This window comes from Ammodytes marinus (genome assembly GCF_949987685.1).
Source record: "Ammodytes marinus genome assembly, chromosome: 20".
NCBI lineage: Eukaryota > Metazoa > Chordata > Actinopteri > Uranoscopiformes > Ammodytidae > Ammodytes > Ammodytes marinus.
In genome coordinates this window covers 8,966,991-8,992,294 of record NC_137224.1, presented here as the reverse complement: position 1 = coordinate 8,992,294, position 25,304 = coordinate 8,966,991, and the positions used below count along the sequence as shown (strand labels likewise).

The 25,304-nt window shown below is 40.4% G+C and overlaps 1 protein-coding gene across 1 annotated transcript; it reads right to left on the bottom strand.

The window, feature by feature from the left end:
• Positions 1 to 15,061: 15,061 nt before the first annotated feature.
• LOC307266601 (C1q-related factor-like) lies at positions 15,062 to 19,010 on the bottom strand. The gene is made up of 2 exons (XM_080048658.1): positions 18,351 to 19,010; positions 15,062 to 15,352 (listed from the first exon to the last, which is right to left on the bottom strand). Exons 1-2 carry the CDS (start codon positions 18,993 to 18,995, stop codon positions 15,173 to 15,175), a joined length of 825 nt encoding a protein of 274 aa, XP_079904784.1. The 5' UTR covers positions 18,996 to 19,010; the 3' UTR covers positions 15,062 to 15,172.
• Between the last annotated feature and the right edge of the window lie 6,294 nt (positions 19,011 to 25,304).

Here is a 25,304-nt window from a genome sequence, read left to right as displayed (position 1 = left end):
CATACACACAATACAAGTACAATAACATAAACAATAGCGAGGGGTCGCACCAGTATAACTGTTTCATACACATTTTCTTTGATTGTCCAAAGCTTATCCTGATAATGCAGCGTCATCTAATTCTTCAATAAAGGTAGTCCATTTCTTCCATTTACTTGGGAAAATCGCTCCTCTGGATCTTAGACAAAAAGTAATTTTTTCCATTGCCTTAAAGGGGTAGTTCAGGATTTTAGACATAGGGCCTTATTCCCAAGTTAGCATTGGTGTTCTTTATCAGTGGAGACAGTTTTCAACACATTTAATTCAGTCCTTCTAGTTGCAGAGTGTGCTCGTGCTAAGCTAGCGCATGGCATCGGGGGGATACCTAGCCTGCTACTAAAACAGTCTTACCCACTCCACAGTACACCCGAGGCCAATCAATTATAACGCCAGACTATCGATGTAAATGTCTGTGTTGATAGAATAATTTTAGAAATAAAACCAACCTCGCATCGCATGAATTATCGCATTTTGAGGGACTACTTTCTTAGCAGCAGCGGACTTTTACTTTGCTGTGTAACCGAATCACTACAGCAGAAAGTAAACAGAGCAGCGTGGGACAGAAACTGAAACTGCACTGCCACCAGTCTACCGTCATTCTGTCCCGGTTCTCTGCTGCAGCTCCAGCGGGGGCTGTCCCTACAGACGCTCTTTCTCTTTCTGCCCTTTGAGCATCCCTCTCAATTCTTCATCGGTGTATTCCGGCTCGTACAGGTACGGGCAGCAGCAGGTAAACAAACTATTATAGAGCCTGTAACCTAGGTATTAGTCCGCCGCTGCCGCAGCCTACAAGGAATAAAGTCCCTCAAAATGCAATATGCGAGGTTGGTTTTATTTCTAAAATTATTCTATCAACACAGACATTTACATCGATAGTCTGGCGTTATAATTGATTGGCCTCGGGTGTACTGTGGAGTGGGTAAGACTGTTTTAGTAGCAGGCTAGGTATCCCCCCATGCCGTGCGCTAGCTTAGCACGAGCGCACTCTGCAACTAGTAGGACTGAATTAAATGTGTTGAAAACTGTCTCCACTGATAAAGAACACCAAGGCTAACTTGGGAATAAGGCCCTATGTCTAAAATCCTGAACTACCCCTTTAATCTGTCCAATTTACTATGTCCATCCATTGTTTGAGGTTTGGAGTGTCCGGTTGATACCAGTTCTTAGTTATTGTTTTCTTACAGGCCATGAGCAATATTTTACACAGATACAAATCTTTTCCTGAGATGACATCCTTTAAAATACAGAAGTAAAGCACCTTTACATTGTTTGTGACTTCATATCCCAGAATCTTACTTAAAGACAGACATATTTTCCCCCAAAATATCTGAATTTTTAGGCATAGCCAAAAAATATGAGTGATGGGCGTTGGTGTTTCCGCACAGCCTCCAGCACTGCTCCTTTAACTGAATTTGCTTACTTTTAATATGTGGTGTTATAAAATAACGAATTAAGTTCCTCCAACCAAATTCTCTCCACTTCTTTGAGCTTGTGGATGAATGCTGTGCTTTCCACATAGAACACCAATCCTCCTGTGATATTTCTATGTTTAATTCCTTCTCCCATTTTGCTTTAACATAAACATTATGCTTTAAACCTGCAGTGTGTAGAATTTTGGGTTTTATTTCCTAGCAGATTTTGTAGAAAGTAATTATAATATCCATAAGTACATTTAATTTAGTGCATAATAGCTGAAATTGTTTTTTTGAATTATTATTTTTTCCCTTAGAAAGGGTCTCATATATGTCCATATTTCTGTATATTTTGGACCAAGGCCTAGTGCCGCCATCTTGAAAGTGTCATAGTTGGAATGTCATCAGGTGCATTGTTTAAAATTTAGAATTGTTCTTGTCCTTGAAGGCCACTGTAGCTTCTGTTATTATTCGAAAGGGTTGGGGTTACCCAAGGAGCGTTGCATTCTAGAACTTTGTAGAACTTTCTTGATGATGTCATATTACACACTGCACCTTTAACATTTTTTTTTATCAAAGTAATCCCTAATTTGCAAATATCTGAAAAAATCTTTATTATCTAGATCAAATTCCTTTTGTAATTGTTCAAAACTTTTGAAGTGCCCACCCTGTGAGTGTACATATAGCCGTTATACCCTTGTCCCACCACTGTCTGAAACCAATATCATTTGTTCCTGGTTTAAATTTGTGATCCAGGGCAGGCCAAGTCAAAATCTTTGCGTCTCCCTCCATTTTGTAGTCTTTTACCATCTTGTTCCAAATACCCAGGGTCTGTTTGATGATATCATTGTTGCTTTCTTGGCGCATTTTATTCACCGTGTCCCCTAACACTGCTTGGATTGGAGAGGTGTCTATGTTGACTTCTATGAGATTGTGTCAGTTTTTAATGTATTTATTTGTTTTAGTTATTTTAGTTGAGATGCAGGATGCCCTTTGTCTTGAACATTTACAGTCCTCGACTAAATTGTGTTTTTTGCTGAGTGTGACGATTTTGCAGAAGACCTTTTTTTTTATTTAGTCTGATGAAGGGGGAACGTTTTTTTATGCTCACTTTCAATATGAGATTAATACATACAAGTACGAACAGGATTTTGTGACACTACAACCAAAGCATGTCTTGAAGGGATCTTTAAACAGCTTCACTTAAAATATTAGTTAGATGTTGAGGAAAACATTGCAGCGGCTAAAGGAACACTTCAACAATTGAGCATTCGACCTTCGTTAAATCTAGGGACTTATAAAAGACAGATCTTAAAAAGGATGATAACAATTGAAGCAACAGAGGCTGATATATAAAGGCTTGTATTCAATAGTTTTTATACAAATGAATTAAAAAAGGGATACTACATTAACCATAATGTGGTGTTATTTAGACCTTTGCTGCCTAGTAAATGCACACATTTTTCAGAACTCACACATCCAGTTTGTAATGCTTTTGAAAAAGATGTCTGTAAGCCCAATCCAGGATAACCATAATGACATCACAATGACATCATTAGGGTTATCTCAGACTTTAGAAAGCTCCCCTCAGAGCCGCAGAAGAGATTGAAGAACTATTTTCACAACTGAGTAGAAGTCATTTTAAAATAAAACTGATCAATGTTCCGATCAAAGTGTGTGCTGCAACTTATAATTATTTGCATCATTGTTTCATCTGCTTATCTGAGTTAATTGATTTATTTTTTTAACCAAAAATGTTGTGGAAAATGTCTGTCAGCCCTATGAGACTTCTTCAAAAGGCCAACACTTTTCTGTTCACAACCATGCATCAAATCTACACATTTGATTTGTAACCAGCAAAAGGTTTGGCACATTTTCTTAAAAATTACCCAACAAAAATGTCTTTGATTTTGAAAATATTCAACTGATCAATTAAACAAGTAAGTGTGGTGAAGCTCTAACCCCAATGATAATGTGGTTAAATACAAATGTTCTTTGTAAAGGACACACTGGTGTAATTAGACCATGCAGGATAAAGTGTTACTGACAGGACTTCAGGAGAAGACAATAATGAACTTGATTTAATGGCCAGTTGTGATGCCCTTGCACTTGTCCACATTAGAGCGTAGGCAGGAAAATCCAGGCCCACGGGCAAGCCTGGTGACATCATCCCTGGCACTGAGGTCCCACTAGCCTCTGTGGCTCACTAGGCTCCGTCAAAAGCCCCTACTGGTCTGCTCTTTGTTTTTATCAAGCCACTGCAGAATTAATGCAAAGTGACTCGGGCTGCGGTGGGCAGGGGGGTGGGGGCAGTGTTCCAAGGCTGCATGGCTTACACATTCGGACACATATGTCATACCAAAAACAACCAACCACAAACACAATGCAATCTTTTCACACACATTGGTGCGTTCAGCTGTCCACATTTTACCCAGTCACAGTGTAGCATGATCAATCCAGGGTCGTCCGTCTGTCGGAGCCATGAAAAAGAACATGGTCTATTCTTAGGTTGCCTTTTTTTATCTAATAAACCTGGCTCTGCTGGTATCCAGGGGGTAAACATGCCTTACTGGGCAGCCAGCTGTTTGGCAGAGACTTCCAAGTTTGCCTTTCTCTGGAGTTTTTTTTTACAGACAGAGGCCAGATGCAGAGCGTGGAGGGAAGACTATATCTGTACCAGCAAGTGTGAATGCCCCAGGCGGAGATGGGTGGCGAAGTCTAAGTCTGAATATAAATTGGGTTTTAATTTTCTGAAGGTGTTGGGCTGAAAGGTGAAAGCCTTCAGTTGCCGTGTTACACTTTGTAGAAGTAGCCTACATAGGCGCAAACCCCGTCACTCTCTTTTGTGTGTCGCTTGTCCTCAGAGCAAAAATTATTTCCTGATAGCAGGGGGTAAAGACTCCCATAATCTCACCATCATGTTCAGAGACTTGGCCTACGGCACCGCAGTGTCGACATTTTGGAATCTCCTGTCTGAGTGGTTTTTCATCATCCTCCCCCCCACTGCATACTGCCGTCAGGGAAGGTAAAACAGCTCGGGAACAGGGTAAATAGCTTTGCACGAAATTCAGCTCCACAGCACTGGATAATTGACTATTAGAACAAATGTTCTGAACTCATAATTGTATTAGTGTTGTTTTGAGTCTGGTTTGTTAACTTAGGGGGCTTTTTTTTATATCATCACAATGAAAATGTGTGCTCTCCTGGGTAAAAGGCTTTCAGTATTCACGGGTTGCTAAAACCAATTTGGCTGTGCCATTTAAATGAACGATCAATTAATGAGACAGCTGCAATTATATACACATTTTAAGGATTTATTTATGCGACTTAATGTGAAAACAAGTGTATGCTATATAAGAGCAACAATGAGGTCCTAAACCTGGTTTTAATTGGGATATACATGTTGACTACTTGAAATGGTTTTGTAGAAGCTGTTTGGCTGAGACATCTTTAACCTTTTATGATTTGTATTGGGTATATCATGATCTTTGTTCTGTCCAACTTCAACCTGGGCAAACTGCAGTTCAGCCACAGAGAGTAAAACTACTTCGAGGGATATTAACGGAATTGTTTAACAGTAAACCAAAAATATATCAGTTATGATATTTTACATCCTACAGTCTCACCTTCTACATTTACACTTCCCGTGGGCCCCTTTTCACAGAAGGCATCTTGACAAATCCCCACAGGAAAAGCCAGAGTGTATTTTATTAAATTAACAATGGCTGAATGCCTTTTAACTACTTAAAATCCGTTTTTATTTTTAGTTTTTTCTTAAAATAGTTTAAAAGTTAAATAATGAAATATTAATTTAAAAAATAGAGGTCGAAATCCCCTGACTCACTCAACTAAATACCATTAGAATAGAACATTTACAGTAGACTACTGGTGAGAAGCAAGCTACCCAAAAGACGTATACCCTGCCTGATGAGTTGTCTTTTAAACATAGTAGGCTAGTTCAAAGAAATGTTTTGTTTTTTATTGCAATGAGATATTGAGTATCTCAATGAAGTTGTTTTCCTCCAAATAAAGAATAATTTATCACCAGGACATAGCCTGTATTATACTTGCGTCCACCTTAAAAATTGCCATACAGCTCACACAGCCTTTGAGCATGTTTGATTCACTTGCTGCAAGAATATCTGCAACAATGTCTGACCCCTACTAAACCTTGTCTACTCCCTTCAACCAAAGTGAATTATTATGTATGGATTGTTCCTGCTGAGTAGACAGGTGTTGGTATTGGAAGAGCAGATAGAAAACTGGTATATTTAAGACAAATGGTTTACTATGGATGGTGCAAGTGATTGCGCGGGAAAGTGATCTGTGATGAAAGCAATCACCATAGACACAAAGCCAGCAGGTTAGAAAGCTATAAAGGGGAAAACTCCAAAACTTTAATAGGACACTACAGCCATGCTAGCAAGGCTGGACCTAGGCACAGCAGTGATTTGAATTCAATGCGAGTATAATATTGTGCTCACTAATATAATGTAAACATGCTGAATAATTGAGGTATTATTACAATATTAACACTATTATTTTTAGCACATTAGCATGCTAGCATTTGGATCAGTAGTTTTTTTTGTTGGGGCACCATGTATTTCATCATGGCAATCCAATCAATTGTTTTCAAGATGTTTACCAAAGTTGTGGACCGACCGTCCCGTCCCGAAAGCCATGCTACTAGCATGCCCAAAAACAAGATTGGCAAAGTAGACATTTCTTACTTCCAAAGGTAAGTGACCAAAAGCACAATGACACAACCATCCATTAAGACAATTCCCTCGAAAACATCAATCTACTACTTCATTAATACAAAAATAAGACAATAAAAATCATACTGGATAGAAATATTACCCAAATAAAAATCATCCATACCTACACATCTATGGTTAAACTAAGTTTAGCATTATTTTACAATGACACTTTTTCTTTGAAACTTTAATTTTAGTGGTTTTATAGTTTTTACATATGGACAAAAAAAACAGAATAAGTAAACACATACAATACATACACAACACCCAACCCCCTCTCCCCTCCCCCCTCACATAAACAGACAAGGAATACAGAAAAAAAAAGTGAAATAAATAACTAAGACAAAATTATTAAGAAAATAAGCTATGAATACACAAGAAACAAAACAAAGCTAAAAGAAAAACAAAACTGGGGCAAACCTCACACCTTTTGGTTCCCTATGTGCCACAGCACTGGGCCCAATATAGCGGTCAAATTAATGGGGGTGGCCTGACAGCTACTGTCTTAGCCTTTCCACATGTAGAATGCCCACCAGTCCCTCAGCCAGGTATCGAACTGGGGGGCCAAGTCGGACTTCCACAGCCTCAGGATACATCTTTTAGCAATTACAATGCTATAAACCATGATTATGCGTGCATTGTGGTCCAATTTTTCCTGGGGGTTTCCGGATCAGGAGTTAAAGACACATTTAAAACATTAGAATATTGACACTTTATCTTGAATGTAAAAATAAAATTTAAAAATGGCTTGGACACTACAATCACAATTAGTGTAACTCAGCCTCAGTAAGGAGCACACAGTACAGAGCTGCATGCCTCTGGGTTGACAAAGGTATTTTCTAGGATATGAAATGGAAAAACTCTACGAAGCCACTGGTGTGCCACTGCCCACTCGCTCTTAGCACACCAGGTCGCAAATGCAACTCGACACCATTGGGTACGATAAAGTGGCCTGAGCAACTGTAACGACTGTAGTGTTCTTGAACCATGACATCTGGTGTCATGCTTAGGAATGGGGCACTCGTAGCGCCTCTGCTGCCCCTTGTCAGGCTGCATCCGCGAGACCGCGGTGAGGTGAAGAGACAGGCAACACGCCAGCGGAGCGTCCCCAGCCACATGACTCAAACCTGTCCCTACGTGTTAGCCCCGGCTCAGTCAGGGCCATGAGGGAACATGGCGACTGTATTGAGTCACTGAACCACTGGACAGCCCCCGAGATCAGGCATGATGAGGGGGAAAGAAAGTGTTGTCCAAAGGAGTGCTGTAATGCACGTATACAGTATATTATCAGTAGATAATGCATGATGAGAATTTCTGTGGATGTATCCTATATGTCTGTCAAACATTCTCCATTATTTGTATTCATCCCACCTGCCACGCAGGTTACATCTATTCAATTTCCTTTTCCTTTTTTTTTGACCACAAATTAAAGGTTCCCTGAGGAAATGTCTTGGAAACACACAGAAGTCATGTTAACATTCAGTGTTGTTACGCACCAAAACACTTTGTCTGCACCCTTGAGCTTTGGCAAATATGATGAATGAATGTCCTTCCTCATAAAATATTTGCAGACAATATTTTTAGCATTGTTCACATCCATGCCTTCTTGCACATTTCTTGCCACTCGGAATAACACCAATATTTAACAATTTTTCCCTCAATTAGATAATTTTTCCCAAGGTGACGGTGCCTCTTTCTGGATCTTCGTCCACCACGAGAATTCTTTTGTATCAGTTTCTCCCTTGTATACTGTGTGGCTCAAGTCCAATTTGTGATTTGTGATCTTGAGCTATGAAGATGAAATTGACTACCACAAAATGACATTGCTGTGCCCCAACATTGGTGAGCATTCCAGTCGTCTTTTTGACACTTAATGCATTTTATACATTGTACAAGAAGACCTTTTTTTTAGTTGTGAGTACATTTCCCAAAGCCCCTTTTTGTTAACATACTGAACCACAAAGCTCTGGTGTAATATCGTTAAAGGTGAAGTAAGCGATTTATTCATGTTGATTTAAGTGTTAAATCGCTCTTTATTCATACAGTGATCACTTATATAGTGTGCGCGTTTCATAAAGCTGATCTCTGTCACCTGCTCTGCATGTAATCAGCAAATAAACTTTTTGGGGATGCCACTGCTGATAACCAATCAGAAGAGAGAACGCTACAAACCGGCACCCGTCTCACTGCCGGTGCACGCGCAGAGAGCGACAGAGGAGTGAATATTTATGCGCCTACAATGGCGGAGCAGGTAAAAATCCTTCCCAATGTCTGTTTCGATGGTTTTCATCATGTTTTATCACACTTACAGTTCTGAGATGATGCTAGATAACTCGCTGCTTGAAGACCGCAGTGCATTAATGTGGTGACGTGGGGACGAGGGAGGGGACTGCTAAATGCAGTCACTGACAGGAAGTTAGCTAAACTGACCATTCCGCTTACTGAACCTTAAATGGGAAGTAGCCTACATTGAAATATAATTATTTTTCACAGAATACCATTTTTCCCAGTTAAAACACTGCACACGGGGAGCTATCACAATTTAAATTTCTTTATCTGGCTTTGTTGACCGTTCTGCCATAGAAAGGGAAAACTGGTGAGACTGCAGCAGAGACTGATGAGAGCATTGTCTTTTTTACAATACAGGGGAAATTGAAGGTCCCTCAAAGCCCAATCACTGTACTACTTCCTCTACTTGTAATCATGCCCTTTATTGTACTGATTGAGTTTTTGAGCACATGCTGTATCACATTTTGTGTGCTTTCCATGTTAAAACTGCAGTGTGTAGAATTTTGGGTTTTATTTCCTAGCAGATTTTGTAGAAAGTAATTATAATATCCAGAAGTACATTTAATTTAGTGCATAATAGCTGATTTTTTTTTTTATTATTTATTTTTCCCTTAGAAAGGGTCTCATATATGTCCATATTTCTGCATATTTTGGACCAAGGCCTATAGTGCCGCCATCTTGAAAGTGTCATAGTTGGAATGTCATCAGGTGCATTGTTTAGAATTTAGAATTGTTCTTGTCCTTGAAGGCCACTGTAGCTTCTGTTATTATTCGAAAGGGTTGGGGTTACCCAGGGAGTGTTGCATTCTAGAACTTTGTAGAACTTTCTTGATGATGTCATATTACACACTGCACCTTTAACAGAATCCCCCTTGAGCAGGCATGACAGGATTATTTACACAATATTGTATAAAAGGAATATTAACATGCTAACCCACCTCATACGATGATGTATGAACATGCCTGGGTCGACCATGAAAGACATCACTGGAAGACTCTGACATATTCACCTTTTTGATATTATAGTCAGTTAGGATTTCATGAAGATGCTAGAAGTAAGGGTGTATTTCAGATTGTAGCCTGAGGGATGAGTTGAGATAGTGTACACATAACACTTGCTATTTATTTTTAGTATTCAAGGTGATACGCATATGGGCTAGAGGCTTGTGGTGAACCTCGAGATAACACTTCTGACGAGGGTGGCAGAGCAGCTGGAAAGATTCTGTTCGATGTCAGTCGTTATTGACAGCCAGCGAGTGTTGATGAGACACTGATGTTGAGCCGTGCTAGTGGCATGGCTTTAAGGGATGGCAATGTCAATCAATAAATGGGTCTGTCAGTCCAACACTTTGGTCCAGATTGAAATATCTCAACAGCTACTCAGTGCATTGCGTGATATCCATTGCCAGATAGCCCTGGTACCCCAGCTACTTTGGTCTAATGCAACTATGAGGTTGACATTTGTGGGTGTCAGTGAAATGTCCCAAAAACGATTGTGTGTACTTCCATGAAATTAGGTCTACATATTAATGTTCCCCTTTTGATGGAATCCGATCTCTTATTTTTTGCTCTAGTGCCGTCATCAGGTTCTCCGTTACTTTGATTTCTTACTATATACCTGCAATGACAAAAACACAAGCTATTCTATGTGTTTACTGCTAAATAGTAAATGCTAACTTAAAGCTGGGGTATATGATTTCTGATTGGTCAAAGTTAACATGAGCTGTACACTTTGACCAATCTGAGAGAGGCTCCGATTCTCTGTTCTTAATGGCTGTTGGGACTGCCCATTCACTTTGGCACGTCGTTGTTGGCGTAGAGCGTGTCAGGGAGGGACCAAAGAGAACAAGTGGAGCGGTTGAGGTATTTGGATTCGAATCTCTATCCCAACGGCCATTTTCTCCCCAAATCATATACCCCAGCTTTAAAGGGGAAATATGTGTTAGTTACACATTAATCCATTACCAATGTTACATTTATTTTCTAGTTGTATAGGGCAGGACTAGTAAACACATCACAAATGTCTCCATCAATTTTCAAAATCAGTTCAATTAATAAAATAACAGGCCGTTCCTGAAAATTCCGGCGGGACCATTAACTCAGGAAACAATGGGAGGATTGGATAATGCGGGGGGAGGAAGTCGTTCCATACCGCACAAAAAAGAAAAGTAGAAGAAGTAGTAGCTTTTCGATGGCATTGTATTGTTTTGTTTGCCCCACCGTGATTGTGCCTTAACCTCTGCTGCGCACTCTCTTGTCAAAGCGGTTCCGATGATCGATGACATCATCAAACTCCGTATTTTGTTATTGTATTGATCTCGAGCCCACAAGTGGCCGAATATTACAAATTGTGCTTTAAAGGTGACATTGTAAACAGTAAACCTGCTTAACGTGAGGATGTGAGCAAAGCACAGTTTCGATTGCAGCCTCAGAGACTCTAGCATAGCTGCAGGCCCTTCGTCATATAATCTGTTTTCTCCAGTGAGTGCTCACTGTTTACACCAATAACTGAATTGGGACGTGTGCGACTATTTGTGCAGCCAAGTAGAGATTTTTTGCAGCCTTTGGGTTTTAAGTTCTGAGAAAAAACTTCTTACTTGCACCCTCACTCACACAAGTAAAAAACATTTGTGTGGGCGGATGGCTGTATGTTGGGTGGACGGATGTACATGAGCATGAAGGGCAATTTAGCTTGACAATTAAAGCCTCCGTCTCTAATTTGGAATCTCCCCTGGTGAGTTAAGTGGAGATGCTCTGGATGACAACACCAAATGCTCATTAACGTCGCTTTAGACATTTCAGAGGAGGTTCTCTCTCCAAGCCCTGCACTCTCCTGTCTCTCTCCTTGAGATTAAAGACACATGCAGAGACACGCACGCACGCTGACCCTGTACATTGACCGAAATACCCACACACATGGACCCACAAAAATGCACGCGCACTCTGCAGTAGCCTGATAAGCCTCACGCCTCAACAATTGGCCCCTGCAAATGTCAAACCATCTCACTTTACTGATAGGGACTGGGCGGCAGGAGTGAATAAAAATTTCCCTCAGTTATGTTTTCATACTGGAGATTACTAAATAAAAACAAGTTAGGCTGAAGTAGGGACATCATCTTTCAAATCCCTCTACTTACTACATAAATGATGAAAAAGGTACAGTAAGAAAATCTCCAGAATATCCACTACAGCCATGTCCAAGAGACGAGGCTTACGTCAACAAAAAGCAGCTTACAGCACTTCCCAGAGGAATATTTATCTTCAAACCCTGGACGTGCTTAAAAGTCAGGGAGGGACATGAGATGAAATATGAGCCAAAGGTTGAGCCGTCAATGTTCAGTCCAGATGCTGTTTAATTACAAATTCTAACACCTGCACAGTGTCCTATTGGGTAGGATGTTCAGCTAAAGTCACCATCAAACCATAACACCCCCGAGGAGGGGGTTTGTGTTGCTCACACAAGCACAATAGCTCAAGCAAGGATCAGCCAGTTTTGCAGAGGGAGGCAAAGACGGTGCCTTTCTCTGTGCTTTACACAGAGGTTTCCACAGTTGGCTTTGGGCTGACCCCTGTTGCCAGCGTGACTTTGACACGACTAAAGAACATAAACGTGGAGTCTGGCATGTAAACAAAGGGGGTCCATCGTAGCAAGCAAAATGCCCATTTATAGAGCCTAGTCTGGGTATTAACACTGGATTTTAAGCGTGCAAATAGTATGCACAAGTAGCGGATTTCGAGAACTGATTTTGACTAAAAGTGATTTTGTCAACAAGCATTCTAAGGAATTGCTGACACTTCCTTTAATGTTCTTGGAAATAAGTCGGGGACAACAACCACAAAAAAATTGCTAAATTAATTGCAGTTTTTTCAGTCCGTTAATTTCACATACATTATTCTGTTAATACTGTTGAACTCATGGCTTAATATTCATGGTCTTATTTTAAGATGAGAATGGTTTTTGGTGTGTTTGTGTTTGTGTATTCCCCCCGAAGACTTCAGGAAAAGTACAGATGTTGCAGACTCCCGGGCAATGTTCACTTCCGATGGTTTCAGCAGTGAAAGCTGTTTCTTGCAGACCGGGGGCGTTTGTCTTTGACATTGTGACATGAAGTCCCTAATTTGACGATGTGCTCATACACCCTGCAAGGAGGAAAGCAGCCTGTGCCAGTGCTCAGCTGCCCCGTGGCTTGGGTGACCTCTGCTTAGGCAAAGGCCCTCAGTCTTAATTGTGTCTGGAGGAATTCTGCTGTCTTAAGACAAGCCTAAGTTTGGACCAGAGGCCCTTTTACTGCATACAGCAGATAAAAAGACAACAGAATGGTCTTACACTTAACAGTGTGGCAATCTAGTCTCTTATGTGTCTTTTTAATCAACCGTGTACTATTGCACCAATTTATAGCTCTCACAAGTTATAGAGTTTAAAGGTAGATTCAGGGATCCTGGGGAATGCTTGTTGTCAAAAACACTTTAAGTATAATCAGTGAATATCTACTCACAAACTGCTACCTTTATTCCACCTTAAATTGAGCGTCAAGTGACATTTCAAGCAGTTACTCTGAGCAGACATTCAGTTTGAGTAGCTTCATTGAATGAGTGCATGTGCATTTAAAGGCCTACTTTACCGGTTTGAATATGAAGGTGCATTGAATTCTGAGATCCTATGTAGTATAAATGTGCGAAAAAAATTGAAATCGGTTCATCCTAGCCTGAGAAAAGGCAGAAAGAGTGTTTTTTTAACCCTATATTTCTCTTTCTCACAGAAAGAGAAATATAGGGTTAAAAAAAACGTACTTTGTAAATATTTCAGTGATGTCACAGTAAAAGACATCACAGTAATATTTACAAAGTAAGTTTTTTTTTAACCCTATATTTCTCTTTCTGTGATGTCACGAGAAAGAGAAATATAGGGTTAAAAAAAACACTCTTTCTGCCTTTTCTCAGGCTAGGATGAACCGATTTAAATTTTTTTCGCACATTTATACTACATAGGATCTCAGAATTCAATACACCTTCATATTCAAACCGGTGAAGTAGGCCTTTAAGCCTAGTTTTCCATATCACATATTTTTAAACACCCTTAAAACTTTTGTTCTCAAACTTTCCAAAGTAAATACAGTAAGTGACAGTTTAGTGTCAAAGGCCAATTATGTCCAAAGTAATTCGAAAATATCCGAGACAGCTCTTAAGAAAACAGGAAAATATATTGTTTCTTACAGTTTAGGCCTGGAAGCTGTTTTCTTGTCTCTGACGCGTGTCTCCTTCGCGGTCGCAGCAGAGCCTAATTTGCCCGGGATTACTTTGCGACGCTGATCTAAGCTTTGTCATGATATGTTCTAATATCCGTCCCCTGACTCTCTCCAGTTACATCTCAGCGTCTCCATAACCATTAGAGGGAGAGAGAAAAAAACACACATCTCTCCTTTGATTGAGAAAACACAATCACCTCCCGTTTCATTTGGTATTTAACACAGCTGTGATTTATCCTCCCTTTACCTCAGTGATCATCTCTGCGTTGATTGCCTCTGACTGAGCTGCGGTGAGTCTCCTGTGTGAAACATTTACAGGACCACAGGCTGCTTTTACTGGAAAATGGGAGATCAGAATAGATGAGGCGAGTGACATTAACCACATAATGTAGTGTGAGAAAATGCAAGGGAAAAAAACACTGTTAATGTAAAATCATGGACATTAAAAGTAAAAGTAACAGCAATACCCAAGATGCACTTGAAGACATTACCTAGCTATTCAAGCTGTTCTTTAAAATCATTGTATTTCTCTTTATAATTTGTGGAAACATACACAACATTTCAACAGGTGTTACATGCATTAATTGAATAAATAAATCTTTACAAAGGGTTAGCACAATCACCATTACATGACATAATTGTACAACTATGTATCAACAGCAATATTCTCACGCAATATGGTGTATGTATGTACACTACTTTGACTGTATTCAGACAACAAGACTCCATATCAAATTGACAGTTCATACACTAACAATATGCCAAATATAATGGGCTGGTATGACATGATTTTCCAAATCATCACACTGAGACACAGTACATTTTGTGACATCATCTGCCATTCAATACAAGCATAATCTCAATTTGGCTGTCCAGTGTATGACACATAAGCATTACTCGGGACAATATGTATCTTCTCAGTCATTTAAGCACAACATCTTATCATACAAAGAGCATGAAAAAACAACATCATCTTAACATAAATTTTTTTTTATAAACAGCACAGTTACAAACACTGCAGTCGCCACAACTGGTGGATTTTCAAGACTTGAATTTGACATGACAGCTTCAAAATTTGATGGTGAGGCTTCTGCACTGTCAGAGCTGTTACTGCACCTCAGTGTGACACACAGCAGTGACTGCCACTGTTACATCGCCAGCGTCCATCATGCTAACGGCATATAGGCACCCTGCATACAATGGAACGTATGGATGGAGGAGGTATAGACAGTTACCGATAGCCACGGATCCACAGTCTTAATCCTCTTCATTCATTGCTAATATATGAAATAAAAAACAAAACCAATCTGACTGCGGATCAGTGGCTAGAGGCAACGTTAACCTTACTGCGAAGAGCCAAGTGAAAGTCAAGAAGTGAATGTCTTCTGGCCGCGGCCTTTGACCTCTGAGCCCACGAACGGTCCGCTCTTCAGTCGGCATAGAGGATGAACCCTGAGAAGGTGCTGTATTTGTTGCTGTTGCCCCCGTGAGCCTTGCCCCCGTCCAATTTTATGAAAACCTCATCGCCTGCGTCCAAATGAAGGATGACACTGTTGCTGGCGTAGTCATAACTCTGGTCCTGGTCTTGGGCAATGGCGCTGGCCCTGACCTAGAATATGACAAGCAACACACAGACAAGGACAATATTTACAATGGAGACATGTTATTATAACACACTATTTTAATTCACAGATATTAGCATTCGCTTTTCATAAAAAAAAATGCAGATTATATCACTTATACATGATTATGAAAAAGGCACAAAGGATAATATTAAGACAACATCACTGAGGTCCACGATGATATCGAGACAAATGCTAAATTGAACTAACATTACATGAGTTTCTGTTTCAACGATTGACTAGAGAGAGACAACCTTTATTTTTCATGTTTGAGTTGACCAAAAAGACAACTTATTTTAAGAAAGGAATATGTGCACGTGCAAGTGGCGATTTTTAGATTTGTGTGTCCCTGTTGAGAATATCCTGTTTTCCTCTCATGACTCAAAGGGTCAGGCTTGAGTCAGTCTGCCTCGGAGGAAGGATGGCAGTGCGTACTATCCCATTTGCCTCGTGTTCCACTCTAACTGTATCCACTTTTTTCTCTCTCTCTCTCGCTCTGGTTCTGGGTGGAGCACTGATAAATGCCATGTTTTCCCCCGCATATAAGCATCATAATGTCAACACAGGGGAATTACTGAGGGTGTCAGAAGTTGCTTTGCATTAACAGCTATAGCCACTGAAGGAACATATCCCCTCTAAGCTTTAGCTTCACTGATCTTCTGGGGTTGCCAGGTTGGCTGTTACGCAGCGACTTCATCGGACCAACAACCAAATAAAAAGCAAAGTAATCCCATGCTTGAACCAGATTGTGGTGACAGGCTCCAAACTAAGTTGGAACCGAAATAGGAACGTGGAGTCTTAATTAGTGCAGACAGGGAGGGAGCACAAAGGTTTATATCAAGGGGCCACAGGGTCTGAGAGGCGAGGGTTGAGCCAGAGATGACAGCATGATGATGGATTTCTCAGACGTGGGGACATGGGGTAGCCTGAACTCCCTCCCCTCCCTTCCCCTCCCCGTCAACACCCTCAGCTCTGTACTGCAGCAGCACGATGACCAAAGTTGAAAATAAATAAATAAATTACGGTGTTAAAAAAAAAAAAATCCAACCGGGAATGAGAGCGAGAACCTTTTGCCCACCTTTGGCTGAAGTGAATGATATGATAAATGAACCTATTGTTGTTTAATTTCATGAATTTTTTACCCTTTCCCTCTTGACTTTTTTTTTCTTTACGAGTGAATAAACACAACTTGAGTGATACCATTGTGTAGGTGATTTAATCAGGAGTTTGCATGTTCGCCCGAAGCCAAGGTTAGAAGATGGTTTTGTTCTTAATTGGATGTCATTACCCACATACGTACAGATTTGTGGTCGGTAATGTGTATGTGTGTTGTACCTATTACCATGAAACTTGGTAATGTGTGTTGAATTTTTCAGTTATGCTTTAATTTCTTTTCAAGAATAATTCATGCAGATAAAATGAAGCTTTTTATTAATGCGTAAACGTGTTTGGTTTGTAGATACAGTTTTGACTGTGGCAGACTAAACTTCTTATGTGTTGATGCATGGTATTTACAGTCTCACACTTTCTATGAAGAGAGCAGACAGGTTCAGAGCCGGGGGAGGCAGCATAAGGAAGTCTTCACAAAGCGGGAGTTAGCCTATTGGTGAATCATAATGATAAAAATATCTTGCTGTGGGGTCTTGCTAACTGTGTCTCCAGTCAGTATAGTTGTCTCTTTTTAATTTCTTAAAGTTAAAAAGTAAGAAGGTTTTATGGACTGTAAATCTAATATCATTACCTTTATACTGCCTTTTTGCAACCCACTTTTAAAATTGTATTAGTATTTTAATGCATGTTTAACAATGTAGAATGTAATTCTATATTCTGTGATAAGAAGTGAAGTATGTGCATGTTATTAGACATACTATTTGATATGGTGTTGTGAACATTAGGGTGAGGAGTGGGGAAGAGTGGGGGTGCCCCTTTTTTAATTTAGGCACGCCCCCTTAACATGTATTTGTACATCCCTGGTTGTAACACCTATTCACAAGAAATGCAAGCTTACTGTAATAATAGACATCAGTATAACACAATCTAATGGCAGTAATGTGATAGCCTTACAATAAATACAACATTTTTGAAACTTAAAATATTACATTCTCTGGAGACACTGTGTCCAAGCTATGTTTTTAAGATGTGGTGAGGTTTAAAGTTATTTTGTTTCTTATTGACAGAAAACCCCCATCTTATAGCTAAAACAAATATGGCATTTACTGTGTGACCAATTTGGCTATATACAGAATTATAATGCAGGTGTGCTCTTGAGTTTGTGCACTCTCTGTGTAGCCTGTTGCAGTCTGGCTGAGATGTTTGAATTATGGTTAACGTTAAGGCTCCAATTTACATGCTGTTTGATGCTGTTTGTCACCTGGGGCTCTAAAGACATTACAAAATTATCCATGAATATAGCAAATATCACGATTTGATATTGAACTGCTGGGCCTGACTGGGCAGTCTGATAACACATACTAGCATCATCATGGCTCTATGAAGTTTGTTGTATTTTTAAAGGGCACCAGCTTTGAACTAGCCACAACCCCGGGCTGTGTTTTGATGTGTGCAGAGTTGAGATAACGCTGCACTCCTTTCCGCTCACTTCAACGTGTACATCACAGGATGTGTAATATGCAGAGATACACAATCTGGCAGCGTGCCACTGTGCATTGTCATTATAGTGGGGTACAACACCAGAACATGACAGACTAAACCTAACATCCCTATCCACATGAATGCATGACTACTCAATTTAGACTACTAGCACACTGGTTGGTTACACTGTTCCCTAAGCATTTTTGATCTAAAATCATCTCAGTGTATGATTCAGGGTTCTCAAGAAAACATGTCAGCAAATGGATTATTGTCTACTATTTGTACTTTTATTTATTTTTATGCTGTTTTCCCATTTTGTTAAATTCAACAGTAAAACACTCAACATAAGAGAAATGCAGGAAGGTGTCAGAAGAGTTTAAAGAGGTTACCCACCAGACCATTCTTGATCAGGTCAGCCCACATGCTGGTGCCATCTCCTCCCCTCATCAGCACATTGTAGATGAAAAAGTAGGTACCGGGAATCTTACAGGTGAACTTGCCCGTCGCACCCTCGTAGTTGCCACCAATGTTAGTCACCACATCGTCGAAGCGTAGAATATCGTAACCTTCTTGAGGGTTTCGTAGTCCTGCGAAAAACGCCACCCTGGGAGTGGTGTTGTAGGTGGTTGTGCTCACAGCCCCTTTATCCCCTAAACCTAAAATCCCTGTCCGCACAATATCCACACCATTGCCCGGTGGTCCCTTTGGTCCTGGTGGGCCTGGCTGTCCCGGTGGTCCAGGGGGTCCAGGCTTACCGGGACGTCCTACTCTGCCATGATGAGGGGAGCCATGAGCGCTATATGTAGGCAGTGGTGGGCCTATGCTGTGATCATTTAGACCGGCCTCGTGGTCCCCCTGTAGGCCTGCGGTTGCTGTATCTGCCCCACCTGTGCCGGTTGTCCCTGTGGTGGGGAATGGGTCACAAACCATACGGCAGGTCCCCAGCATTTCAAAGTGGCTGGAGCTGTCATCCACGCTGCCTGTCCCAACCGAGCTGACCAGCACAGGGATGAGCACCACCAGGACCAGGACCAGCATGACCCCCACGGCAGCAGCCACCAGGGTCTTCCGCCCGATGCTCAGCCGGGGAAGGGGCTGCGCAGCCACCGTGGAACTCTCCGGGGTGGAAATGGTGACTGCTGGGTGGGGGGGTGGGGAGTGCGTCCACCTGGCTAAAAACGCAGACACTAAAGGATAGGATCTCCAAGGGGTGGAGATCAGATGGTGGTGGTGCCCAGGGAAGAGTGTGAGTGTGAGAGTGAGCAAGTGTGGGAGTGAGGGAGAGTGAGTGGAACGAAGGGACCAAAGTATTCAACAAGGAGAGAGAGGTTGAGAGAGTGAGGAGAAGGAGTAAGAGTAGAGGAGGAGGGAGAGAGTAAGACGGCTTGAGAGAGAGAGAGAGAGAGAGATATAAAAAAGGAAAGAAGCAAGGGGAGGAGAGAGTAGAGCGAGCAACATGCACATACAAACCATCTGAGTCAGGGCTGAGGAGGGAACCTTCCTATTGGCAGATGGGGGAAAGTCAGGGAGGACACAAAGAACATATTGGACATATAGAGCACAGAGAAGGAATCTAGAATCAATCAATTCATATTGGATGCACACTTGAAAACCTTTAGGAAAAAGGATGTACTATCACATAAATGTTTATGTACTCCGTTAAACAGTTGGTATTGATTTTGGGGAGAAAAATATTTTATTTTGAATACTGCAAGCATGGCCTATCTATGTGTGTGTGTGTGTGTGTGTGTGTGTGTGTGTGTGTGTGTGTGTGTGTGTGTGTGTGTGTGTGTGTGTGTGTGTGTGTGTGTGTGTGTGTGTAGCGGGAGCTCTTCTCTCACTGTAAACCCCAATAAATAAGCAGAACTCAAAAAAGTTGAATGTTTTCAAAACTTAAATATTAGGATTACATGCTACATGTATCTTTTGATTACCGTTAACTTAAAGTGTTTATTAAGTTAACTCAAATATTGTCATTAGGTACGACTCAAAAGTTTTCATTCACACTCTAATGCTATTAAGTTAGCAAAACTTAAAATAAATAAATACACAAACTAAATATTTATGTATAATACACTCAATATTTATTAGTCTCTTTTTTACACTTTTTTCAAGTGTGCCCAAGGTAAACACATTAGCCTCGTTTGAGATTTCACCGTCTTGCTAAGACCTGCGCAATTATGACGCTCGGCTTGCTGAGCGCACAGCATTTTTGCAGCATTTTTGTTGTGCGCTCAGCAAGACGCGCGTCATATTGCGCAGGTCTGAGCAAAGACGGCGCCAAGTCGAACGAGGCTATGGACTTGATTGGCAACTGATTGCTTCAATTTAGGTGAGTACAACAACAGTAGAGTTATTAAACTTTAGTTTAGAGTACTTAATCAGTATAATTACTTTCAACATGTGGGTTTACAGTGCTGGATTGATACCAGGCATCTGTGGTAACTCAAAGTGTGACCATCATGAACTCTGCAAACTTTTAAAGGGGCAGTTCTGTATTTTTAAGTAAAATTATTTTCAAATATAGCATTGCTATAGTTGTGGCTATGCTGTGACATGGCTTTACAGACTCAGTTCATAAGCGAGGTGGTGGGTCGTGGTGGCAAAATCATCAGAACAGACATTAGTAGAGCAAATGACAAAAGTGGTCCCGGCAATTAAACTGATCGCACCTGAGTCCACTTCTGAAATCAAAGGTGATCATTATAATTTTACGATAGCATCGGCTTTGAAATGTCACAGTGAGCCCTGACAATGAGCCTTGATTCACCTCTGGAATGCTTCGACAGAAAGCAGCTGCTACAAGGGTTGTTAATTACATGTCAAGATGTGGCTGTGAAAAGCTCCTATTAAAAAATCACCAACTTGGCAACAACAGCAGAGGTTCTAATGAAACATGAAAAAGGTTATAAACAGATAGGCTACTCTACAGGGGGAAAATAATTAGCTTGTGCCACATTACTTTTGTTTTCTCGTTGAACTGGCTAAACTGGCCATATTAATCAGGTAAGTAAGTAAGAATATTATCTTGCGTATATTTTTGCCTAAAGCCTACATTATTTCTGACGGTGACCAAGGTTATTTATTTTGATTTTTCTAGTGGATAGCGAGTTTTTTAAAAGTGGTATACTCTATGCAATAGTAAGAGGTGCTTCTTTTGGTGGCTGGTTCCCTCGTCTAGTAGATTACATAATAGGTGGTGTAGGGATCTGTATCTAATGCAATCAAGATGCACTTTGCTTGGTGTATGCTTTTGGGAAATTATAGCGTCAAGTCCTACATACTAAATATCAATTCAGTACATATTTTGTATTGGCTGAATAAATCAGTTCCTCATGATTTGGCTGAATGAACCCACACCAACTCAGTGTGCTGGCAGGAAAGGTTCTGCTTGATTCAGCAACCAATGGCAGTGTTCTGTTCAAGTTTTTCTGAAAGATTCTATGGGTCGGATGGGTCGTGGAAATTGCCAGGCATATAAAGAAAACTGTACATTCATTCATACAGTTACATTTTTGTTTATTTACTTATATACTTTCCTTTGTTGGCTGACCAATTCAAACGTAATCCTCTTAAACCAAACAGATCCGTCATTGATTTCATTGTTAAAAAGGCGTTGTTCAAACCTAAAGAATACTTCCACAGATAATAAATATAAAATGATGAAATACAGGAAAGTAAACAGTTTTTATTTTTTTATTTAAAAGTCAAAAGAACATTTATTTTTTGATATTTGTTTCAATAAAGCTCAAGTTTTGTATTTGTTTTGTTTTTAGGAACAATGTATTAATCCGTCAACTACACACAGCCACAACTTGTCCATTAGAATATACTAATACACAAACACATGCAAACACATAAAACACATTAAAGCTCCCATATTATACACTTTTCGGTTCTATTATACACCATATTATATGGTCTTAGTGGTCCCTAATACGTTTTTCTTTAATTGTTTGCTGAAAAAAACTTTCAGATAATTTATTGTACTATGCTGATGTTCAGCTAATCTCACAATGGCCTATTTTTTAAAAAGAGCTGCAGCTCCCCTCGAAATATACAATCTTTGAGCTCCCCCCGCCCCCTGTCCGGAAGCGAAGCCAGATACGCCTCGCCCTCTGTCTGTCAGGGCCGTGGACCAATAAGAAATAGGGGTGTGGGCTGCACAGTGGAAGCTTCTGGCTTTCCAGTTTTTGAGGTCAGAAACGAGGAGAATTCTGACTGGAGTATATTGGGGGGGAGGGGTGGGGGTTTCAGAAAGGGGGAGAGTGAGCAAAGGAGAGATTGTTATTTTTTTAAATATTTTGGCAGTCTCTAGGCACACCGTGGACATGTTAGAACACATTTAAAAAGTGCATTTAGCATAATATGTGACCTTTAAAGCTAGACACATAAACGTGGCTGCAATGTTGAAAAAATTCCAGGGATATTTGATTTTCACAAGAGAACTAGACTATAAGCAGGGAGTAGATTTGTGAGTCCTCTCCACATTTTATGATGCTGCTGCTGCTGCTGCTGCTGCTGCTGCTGCTGCTGCTGCTGCTGCTGCTCTCAGTGGATGCGAGATTGGTACTGAGGCAGACACCTCGAGACGTGCTTTCTGAGTTTCTCTAGCTGATGACAAAATACACTAAATCAGAGAGAAGACAGTCAGTATGACAGAAAAGGTCTTCGATCTTCTTTCATTATCAAAAATCTTCTAAATATCATGCTACTCATACAATTTTGCAAATTATATAGTGAATAAAAATTCTGAACATGTGACAAACACATCGGATGGATAGATAAAGGTATAAAACACAACCAGTTAAAAAAAATATGTGAGTGATGGTGGAGTAACGACTTTAAGTGTAAGCACCTGCCTACAGTCCCATTTACTTAGACTAGCGTACAAGACAAAACATTTATTGAAAATTCAAGTCAAAATAATATGCATACTGATGTACATTTAAACCTATAATAAAACTTAAAATAAAATGTATCTATCTGTGAAACAGTACAGCAGAATTCTCCATGAAGTGCTGCACGAATACTTTGCTCTAATTGCAGACCTTAGTGCCCCCTTGTGTTTCATATGTCATTTCCACACTGCATGTTCATTTCATGCCACTGTTTAGAAGGCTAGGTTTACATTCTGAGTTGAGGATGTTAGCATTTTTACAGTTTCTAATTAGCACCACACACAAAGTACAGCTGAGGCTTTTGGGAATGTTTGTTTTACTGGAATTTAGTCATGAACCTGAAGTAAAAATGTTGACCTTAAGATTGTGCCAAAAGAAAAGTTCAGGGTGCACTGAGGTTGGTATTTGTCATCATGACGGGGGCGTGAATGTGCATAACAAATTCCATGGCAATCCATCCAATAGAGAGATTTGACTCAAAACCAAAAAGGTCAACATCATGGTGCTCTAGAAACAACGGAGGGGATCAGTCATTAGGATTCATCATCCACCTGTACCAATACACATAATGTTACCATACAAAACACAAGGTCAGTCTCTAAAAAGCTAATGATTTTACTTTTCAAACAATGACTATTTTGACGTGTCCACACCACTCAGCCCTCTTATGTAACTGCTATCATAAAATACAACTGTACGTCTCTTATGTTGGCAAGTTTCTTCTCACAAGTATTATTGACAAGTGTCATTTTAAATTAAATGATCGCCATGTTCCCATTTCACTGACTGCGTTTACTTCTTTCAACCAGAGGATGGCGCCACCTGCTCACTCTTCTAGAGATTGAAAAAAATAAAGAAATAAAGCCATATAGGCTACTTACAAATGGGCCATGTTGAAGAACATTAGATAAAAAACAGATTGTCATATTGAGTAACAGTGACAACTAATATGTTCATGATGTGCTTCTAATAAAGCATCTAAGAAACAGAATTGTCTAGTTGAGTATGTTTTGTACACCACTTATTCAGCAGCAGCAGGAACCTGTATAAAAATCCCCCTGTAGAGGGAAGGTGTGGACCACCCGTCTTGAGCAGCCCTGCTCACATTGCAGCATGGACACAGGGGGAAGTAACTGGAGAGCTGAGGAAACAGCAGGCCATCTTTGATGTCTTTATCCAGGATGGACTCTGCTAGATAGTGCATTTATGTGACTTTTGGGAGATGGAGGGCGAGATAAATTTGATGGTAGTAGGCTATCTAATGATTCCTCTTTGATCAAGGTACTAGTGGGGAAGTAGCCTAGGACGTAAAAACGATATAGTTTTTAGGTGAGACATCTACATCTTGTTTAGAATAGATGGTTAAAAAGCTATATGTGGAGGAAACAAATTATGGTTCTACATGAAAGTCAAGATAATGTAGGAATACCGATCTCCACATTGTGATTGTTTTGCCATGACATTTGAAGTAATAATCCCTTATATAAAAGGAAAGCCTATCAGCCCCTTGACTGTTTACACAAGGGTTCAAACAGAGTAACTTCCTTAAGTCTTTCTTTTTAGGCACTTCCTTTTTAGGCAATGGGCCGCTGCCTTGCAGTCCCTCTTGGGATTCTGTGGGAATTCCTAAGCTGGTTTACTTGGCAGTTGGTTTTCAATCCTCAAATATTCTTATTTCAGGCCAGGGTGTGAGGTTGGGACGGAGAAGGAATTGAAAAAATTTGCCATATTTGCCTTGGGCCACTCATGACAAAACTCTGTCCTGCATTTGTTAACAACCCTGCATGATTGGTGTTATTTCGGATAGGTGACAAAGGAATTTAATCTCTTATTTTGAAAGACTGCAATTGCAAAATGTAGGCTATAGTTCTGTGATTTCTCAGTGATGGTTGCACATCCTCCTCATTTAAAGAAAATAAATACCACTGCATGCAATCTGAGCTATGTTCCGTTTGGTCGTAAGATATTATTCTGGCACGAGTAAAACAAAAATAGCAATGAAAGACACTTATTTATCCTGTATTATGGATATATTTGTAGGGATTAGTTTGAAGTTTATTGGGAATAACCTGTCCTATCCTGGAAGTTTCCAGAGAGGTGTGCAATCTGATCTCTAAGCAGCCACAGCTCCAATTTCTGTGCCAAAAGCTTGTCTGACTGGTACAGCGGCTGGAATCTACTCCTCACAAACAGTAGACAGTACACATATTTCCCTTTTTAGGGCATGAGAGTCTATTACGTAATTTAGGGAGCACTCGGATCTCTAGCAAACTCGCCTGTGCTGGGTGCTGAGGCGGGCGGGAGGTGCTGATACAGAGCGGCACCCAGATCGACCAATCAGACAACAAGGAACTCGCCTTTTTACGCTCTGATTGGGTTAGAGGGCGGACGACGTGGATGACGTTTTGGTTGCTCGCGCTCACTCCCTGGCTGGGAGTTTTTCACG